Source organism: Poromitra crassiceps (assembly GCF_964638095.1).
Source record: "Poromitra crassiceps genome assembly, chromosome: 17".
In the NCBI taxonomy this organism is placed as follows: Eukaryota; Metazoa; Chordata; class Actinopteri; order Beryciformes; family Melamphaidae; genus Poromitra; species Poromitra crassiceps.
In genome coordinates this window covers 15,019,446-15,027,553 of record NC_139635.1, presented here as the reverse complement: position 1 = coordinate 15,027,553, position 8,108 = coordinate 15,019,446, and the positions used below count along the sequence as shown (strand labels likewise).

Sequence of the window (8,108 nt, the reverse complement as noted above, 5' to 3'; positions counted from 1 at the left end):
TTCGTTAATCGGTCATGAAGTTATGACAATTTAGCTGAGAGGCCACGCCCTCTCACAACTTTAATGATTAATATCTCCGAAACCAAAGTAGATTTCAAAAATCCAAAAATCAGGATTGTAGAGCTTGCTCCATAGATGCTTCCTGGCGATTTGGGTGGAAATCGGTGAAACGGTCTAGGAGGAGATGTCAAAAATGTGTTTTCCAAACTTTTCAAAATATCTCAAAAACTTTCCAGACGGACCTTAAGGGGTCCTTGAGGCAAATTTGTAGAGCAGATTCACCCGAACATCTGGAGAAAAAAAAGTTTGAGAATCGGGAAGCGTGGAAGTTCAATTATAGTGCCACCTTCAGGCCGATTCGAAAAATCTTTCTTGAGCAGTAACCAGCCACCAATATATCTGTCATTGTGCCAAATTTCAGGTCTCTACCATTTACCAACTCACGGGAATTTGCGTTGAGGCAGATTTGTTTGTGTTCAATCGAAAAATGAAAATAAAATATTGGGGGGAAAAACAACACACACCCAGGTGTTGAAGTAAGTGGTGCAGGTGTGCAGGTCCCAGGTTTGCAGCAGGGCCTGCACCCTTCTCCTCCACCCCACTCTCCCCTCTCTCTGACACTGTGTGCGTGTTTTGAGCCGCTCTCTCCATAGCGTGCCAAAGTCTCGCCAATGAGGAGATGAACTCTCCATTCATTTCCAGACATTTCTTAAAGGGCTATATGCCACCTTGTCGGGAGTTTGGCTCATTGGCCATATCCTCCCTATACATAAACAAGATACTCACTGCCTTTACCGCCACTCTGCGTGCAGTATACAGTGAGCTACAGTATACAGGGAGCTACAGTCGTCAAGATAGTTAAATCGCCATAGAATGGAGGCTACCAGGCTATAGGAATCCATGCTTACCTACTACATGTGTTGCACTTAATCCATACTGTCCTGTCTGAATGTTAAATGCATAATGTATACAGTATATTATATAATACACACTTTTGCATTGACAAATTGTGGTGTGGTTCATCCTAGCATAGCATCTCTTGTTAATCCCAATAGAAGGGAATTAACCTGTTTGAATTATAAAAGCATGGCTTCCTACCCATCCGCCCACACGGTTTTTGATTCATATTTCACACCCTCACAAGCCTTTGTGCTGCGATGTGCGAGGCACACACACACACACACACACACGCACGCACACACACACACACACGCATGCACGCACGCACGCACACACACGCACACACACACACACACGCACGTACGCTCGCACGCGCACACACACACACACACACACACACAAACACACACACACACACACACACACACACAAACACAAACACAGGGGAAATACTTTAGCCTCAAAATGTCAGTCGGCACTCCTTCCTTGCCAGCTGCTGCTTATAACTGTTGTTTCTGTGCCGCTGTATTTTTATACTCCTTTCTTCTTCTCTCCGCCTGTCTTTCTGTTTTAAATCTTTGATTTTGTGCCAGAGACATGGACCTGTCTTTCTGTTTTAAATCTTTGATTTTGTGCCAGAGACATGGACCTGTCTTTCTGTTTTAAATCTTTGATTTTGTGCCAGAGACATGGACCTGTCTTTCTGTTTTAAATCTTTGATTTGTGCCAGGGACATGGACCTGTCTTTCTGTTTTAAATATTGTATTTTGTGCCAGGGACATGGACCTGTCTTTCTGTTTTAAATATTTGATTTTGTGCCAGGGACATGGACCTGTCTTTCTGTTTTAAATCTTTGATTTTGTGCCAGGGACATGGACCTGTCTTTCTGTTTTAAATCTTTGATTTTATGCCAGGGACATGGACCTGTCTTTCTGTTTTAAATATTTGATTTTGTGCCAGGGACATGGACCTGTCTTTCTGTTTTAAATCTTTGATTTTGTGCCAGGGACATGGACCTGTCTTTCTGTTTTAAACCTTTGATTTTGTGCCAGGGACATGGACCTGTCTTACTGTTTTAAATCTTTGATTTTTTGTGAGGGACATGGACCTGTCTTTCTGTTTTAAATCTTTGATTTTGTGCCAGGGACATGGACCTGTCTTTCTGTTTTAAATATTTGATTTTGTGCCAGGGACATGGACCTGTCTTTCTGTTTTAAATATTTGATTTTGTGCCAGGGACATGGACCTGTCTTTCTGTTTTAAATCTTTGATTTTGTGCCAGGGACATGGACATGTCTTTCTGTTTTAAACCTTTGATTTTGTGCCAGGGACATGGACCTGTCTTTCTGTTTTAAATCTTTGATTTTGTGCCAGGGACATGGACCTACTTTCTCTTTTAAATCTTAGATTTTGTGCCAGGGACATGGACCTGTCTTTCTGTTTTAAATATTTTATTTTGTGCCAGAGACATGGACCTGTCTTTCTGTTTTAAATATTTTATTTTGTGCCAGGGACATGGACCTGTCTTTCTGTTTTAAATATTTTATTTTCTGCCAGGGACATGGACCTGTCTTTCTGTTTTAAATATTTTATTTTCTGCCAGGGACATGGACCTGTCTTTCTGTTTTAAATATTTTATTTTGTGCCAGAGACATGGACCTGTCTTTCTGTTTTAAATATTTTATTTTGTGCCAGAGACATGGAACTGTCATTCTCTTTTAAATCTTTGATTATGTGCCAGGGACATGGAACTGTCTTTGTCTCGGGGCCATGGATTGTCTTTGTCTTTGCCAAATAGAATTGTTGCAGCCCATACTGGCAGTGTACGTCTGTTATATTGTCTCTGTGGCTCATTGTGTTGTGTAGCCTATTTCTCTGTTATGATTTATGGTGCCAAATATGTCAAGATTAGTCTCTATTGACTCTTTGTTCTCAAAAACAATCTTTTGGAAAGCAGGATTGAGGCAGGTTGTTTGTTGTTGTTGACATAAAGATTGTGGCAGGTTGTTGATTGTTGGCATATTCACCATCTTCCTCCTCCACATAGCCTGCATGAATAATATTCTACACACCTATCCTACACACATATTTCACTGGAGAAAAGTTGTGGATAGCCTATCCACAACTTTTCTCCAGTGAAATATGTCACCCCCCCAACAAGCCAGTGAGTTAAAAACCTTTTCTCCAGTGAGATATGTCATCAACCCCCAACAAGCCAGTGAGTTAAAAACCTTTTCTCCAGTGAAATATGTCACCCCCCAACAAGCCAGTGAGTTAAAAACCTTTTCTCCAGTGAAATATGTCACCCCCAACAAGCCAGTGAGTTAAAAACTTTTTCTCCAGTGAAATATGTCACCCCCCAACAAGCCAGTGAGTTAAAAACCTTTTCTCCAGTGAAATATGTCACCCCCCAACAAGCCAGTGAGTTAAAAACCTTTTCTCCAGTGAAATATGTCACCCCCCAACAAGCCAGTGAGTTAAAAACTTTTTCTCCAGTGAAATATGTCACCCCCCAACAAGCCAGTGAGTTAAAAACCTTTTCTCCAGTGAAATATGTCACCCCCCAACAAGCCAGTGAGTTAAAAACTTTTTCTCCAGTGAAATATGTCACCCCCCAACAAGCCAGTGAGTTAAAAACTTTTTCTCCAGTGAAATATGTCACCCCCCAACAAGCCAGTGAGTTAAAAACCTTTTCTCCAGTGAAATATGTCACCCCCCAACAAGCCAGTGAGTTAAAAACTTTTTCTCCAGTGAAATATGTCACCCCCCAACAAGCCAGTGAGTTAAAAACCTTTTCTCCAGTGAAATATGTCACCCCCCAACAAGCCAGTGAGTTAAAAAACCTTTTCTCCAGTGAAATATGTCACCCCCCAACAAGCCAGTGAGTTAAAAAACCTTTTCTCCAGTTAAATATGTCACCCCCCAACAAGCCAGTGAGTTAAAAACTTTTTCTCCAGTGAAATATGTCACCCCCCAACAAGCCAGTGAGTTAAAAACTTTTTCTCTAGTGAAATATGTCACCCCCCAACAAGCCAGTGAGTTAAAAACCTTTTCTCCAGTGAAATATGTCACCCCCCAACAAGCCAGTGAGTTAAAAACTTTTTCTCCAGTGAAATATGTCACCCCCCAACAAGCCAGTGAGTTAAAAACTTTTTCTCTAGTGAAATATGTCACCCCCCAACAAGCCAGTGAGTTAAAAACCTTTTCTCCAGTGAAATATGTCACCCCCCAACAAGCCAGTGAGTTAAAAACTTTTTCTCCAGTGAAATATGTCACCCCCCAACAAGCCAGTGAGTTAAAAACTTTTTCTCCAGTGAAATATGTCACCCCCCAACAAGCCAGTGAGTTAAAAACCTTTTCTCCAGTGAAATATGTCACCCCCCAACAAGCCAGTGAGTTAAAAACTTTTTCTCCAGTGAAATATGTCACCCCCCAACAAGCCAGTGAGTTAAAAACTTTTTCTCCAGTGAAATATGTCACCCCCCAACAAGCCAGTGAGTTAAAAAGCTTTTCTCCAGTGAAATATGTCACCCCCCAACAAGCCAGTGAGTTAAAAACTTTTTCTCCAGTGAAATATGTCACCCCCCAACAAGCCAGTGAGTTAAAAACTTTTTCTCTAGTGAAATATGTCACCCCCCAACAAGCCAGTGAGTTAAAAACCTTTTCTCCAGTGAAATATGTCACCCCCCAACAAGCCAGTGAGTTAAAAACCTTTTCTCCAGTGAAATATGTCACCCCCCCAACAAGCCAGTGAGTTAAAAACCTTTTCTCCAGTGAAATATGTCACCCCCCAACAAGCCAGTGAGTTAAAAACTTTTTCTCCAGTGAAATGTCACCCCCCAACAAGCCAGTGAGTTAAAAACCTTTTCTCCAGTTAAATATGTCACCCCCCAACAAGCCAGTGAGTTAAAAACCTTTTCTCCAGTGAAATATGTCACCCCCCAACAAGCCAGTGAGTTAAAAACCTTTTCTCCAGTGAAATATGTCACCCCCCCAACAAGCCAGTGAGTTAAAAACTTTTTCTCCAGTGAAATATGTCACCCCCCAACAAGCCAGTGAGTTAAAAACCTTTTCTCCAGTGAAATATGTCACCCCCCAACAAGCCAGTGAGTTAAAAACCTTTTCTCCAGTGAAATATGTCACCCCCCAACAAGCCAGTGAGTTAAAAACTTTTTCTCCAGTGAAATATGTCACCCCCCAACAAGCCAGTGAGTTAAAAACCTTTTCTCCAGTGAAATATGTCACCCCCCAACAAGCCAGTGAGTTAAAAACTTTTTCTCCAGTGAAATATGTCACCCCCCAACAAGCCAGTGAGTTAAAAACTTTTTCTCCAGTGAAATATGTCACCCCCCAACAAGCCAGTGAGTTAAAAAGCTTTTCTCCAGTGAAATATGTCACCCCCCAACAAGCCAGTGAGTTAAAAACTTTTTCTCCAGTGAAATATGTCACCCCCCAACAAGCCAGTGAGTTAAAAACCTTTTCTCCAGTGAAATATGTCACCCCTCAACAAGCCAGTGAGTTAAAAACCTTTTCTCCAGTGAAATATGTCACCCCCCAACAAGCCAGTGAGTTAAAAACCTTTTCTCCAGTGAAAAAAATGTCCTCGCTACCAGAGGGCCAGATTTTGCTGAGGGTTGGGGGCCAAACGGCGCCAGCGCGAAAATAATTGGGGCATTTGAAGTCAAGTTTAGAGGAACAACTCATTTTAAATTAACAGTTGTAATGTCATCATTCAGTCTTAAACACCAATATTTGATCCTTTTCTCACTCACTTCTATGTCACTACCTGCTCTCCCTGCAATGTTTGAAATTAACTGTTTTGACCACCTGCCAATATGGCTGCTAGATTTCAAAGTTACCAGCCAATTAGAATTTCCACTAGCCAAAATGTTTTTCTTGAAATAAAACAGAATATGAGTGGGTTAATTTAAGCATAAGTATCAGTAAGTGGCCCGGGATTCTCAAAGCCTGTGTTGAGGGTCACACGAACAAAAATGCACTCTTGAAGCTAAATAAATCCAAAACCAACAAGTTAATTATTCACATTTTTACTTCAATGTAGAACAGTCATTTCTTACACATGAGATTACTTTTAGCCTTTTAGTCATAAAGATGATTGAAAGATATTCCATATTCCAGACTGAAATGTTATAACAGAAGTGGAGTATTGGCCAGAATGACATGAACATTTGGACACTTATTCAGTGGGTATCTTGCATGTTGCGTTCAGGTGCACTGTTTTTTTTTCTTTCTTTTTTTCAATTCCAGCGCGGGCCACACAGGAGGCACTCGCGGGCCGCATGTGGCCCACGGGCCGCCAGTTGCCCAGGTCTGCCTTAGAGTAAGCTGAGATGGAAATTTGTGCATGTTGCTTTCACTACTGTACCACACACTGCAGAGGGATCATGTCTATGTTCCCCGGGTTCTATGTTCCCCGGGTTCTATATTCCCCGTTTTTCACTAACCTCTCCCAGCCCCGACGCCAAACCTAACCTCCCCCCATGCCTAAACCTAACCTCCCCCAGACCCTAACCCAAAACCTAACCTCTCCCACCCCCACGCCTAAACCTAAGGTCGGCATTGCGGGTGGTCGGCATAGCGGGTGGACACCATTTGGGAAAAACGGGGAACATAGGACCCGGGGAACATAGGGATGACCCCACTGCAGACTATGTTAGACCACCTCATAATATGGGCCTAGTAGAGAATTTCTCAAGGTCTCTGTATCTCTATTTCTTTATCAACACATCTCTCTCTTCTTGTCCTTAATTTGTTGTTTACTCTGACAGCATCCCAGCTCTGATGTAGAACTTGTCCTGCTGCTCTCTCTTCACCCTATTTAAATCGGATGCCTTGTACGACTTCCCTCTGTGTGCCCATGTCTCTCTCTCATTGCGCGCTCCTTCACCATTAGCGAACCGTTCATCCTGACATTAGGCTATTTATATATCTCTGTCTTTTTTCCTCCCTCTTACATCTCCAGCTCCACTCCAACTCCGACAATGGCGACGGCTCTGTGCGCTACATCCTGTCGGGCGAGGGGGCGGGGTCCATCTTCATCATCGACGAGACAACGGGCGACATCCATGCAGCCGAGAGCCTGGACCGCGAGCGGAAGAGCCAGTACGTGCTGCACGCCAGGGCCATCGACCGACGGACCGACCGCTCACTGGAGGCACAATCGGAGTTCATCGTCAAGGTCCAGGATGTCAACGACAACCCCCCGACCTTCCCAGACGGACCCTTCTCGGCCGCCATACCTGAGATGACCAATGCCGGTAAGAGGGGCCCTACCTCAAAAAAGCTGCATTGTAAATAGAGTACACGTACCGTAACTGCAGGGATGACATGTTTTTGTAGGCTAGAAAAAAATCCCTGCACTTCCTGGTTCTTCTTACGTGTAAAAGTCAATGGGATTTTTGAATGGGGATGTCAGTTAAATGCATGCAAATAAGGCCTGTGGTTAACAAAGGTTTATGAAACAGCAACGTTTGTGTTCACCATGATACTCAGGGTGAGTGACATCACATCACCCATCAGCATTATCAACACCGGAGCCCCCCAAGGCTGTGTCCTCAGTCCTGTGTCCTCAGTCCATTCCTGTACACTCTCAGCACAAATGACTGTCTTAGCCCCTCCTCCTCCATCATAACATACTTCAAATAGTCCGATGACACAGCCCTCCTCACAGACAAGGACTCAGTCACAGCCTACCATCAATGCATCACCCACTTCACCCAGTGCTGCACGGACAGTCGCCTCCTCCTCAATGTCACTGTTACGGCCACCATAAAGACTCGCCATGGAAGCCGATAACATAGACGAGACAAGGAGTCGTTTGCACAAAAATGTATTTATTTGAAACTTAAAAAGGTTTTTCTTAAATTCCCCAAAAACAACAACCAGGTCAGGTGGGACGGCTAAACACAACAAAAGAGTGGGCACGCACCGGCCAACTTGCAGTCGTCGGACCGGGCACCACCCTAAACTACCAAAAACATAACAAAACCTAAACTAAGGTAATAAAGCCGCAAAAACTAGGCTACCGTCCCACCTTCCCCAAAGTAAAGAAATTAGATACAAAGGAATGAAACCATAAACATAACAAACCCAGGGATGGCCATGCTGCTGCCACCAGCATGAACCAGGAGTAGAATGAGAGAGAGAGCATGCCTCGAGCTGCTGCTGTATATCAGTGCTAGAAGTAA

At 43.3% G+C, this 8,108-nt stretch overlaps 1 protein-coding gene across 1 annotated transcript in view; it reads left to right on the top strand.

The window, feature by feature from the left end:
- The window catches only part of LOC310792222 (cadherin-18-like), a gene marked incomplete at both ends in the record, with an annotated part of 146,708 nt that overhangs the window by 22,571 nt on the left and 116,029 nt on the right, over positions 1 to 8,108 (top strand). The window contains one exon of the mRNA XM_083653951.1: positions 6,884 to 7,178. Coding sequence (XP_083510077.1) covers positions 6,884 to 7,178 — 295 coding nt within the window. The remainder of the gene's footprint in view (positions 1 to 6,883; positions 7,179 to 8,108) is intronic.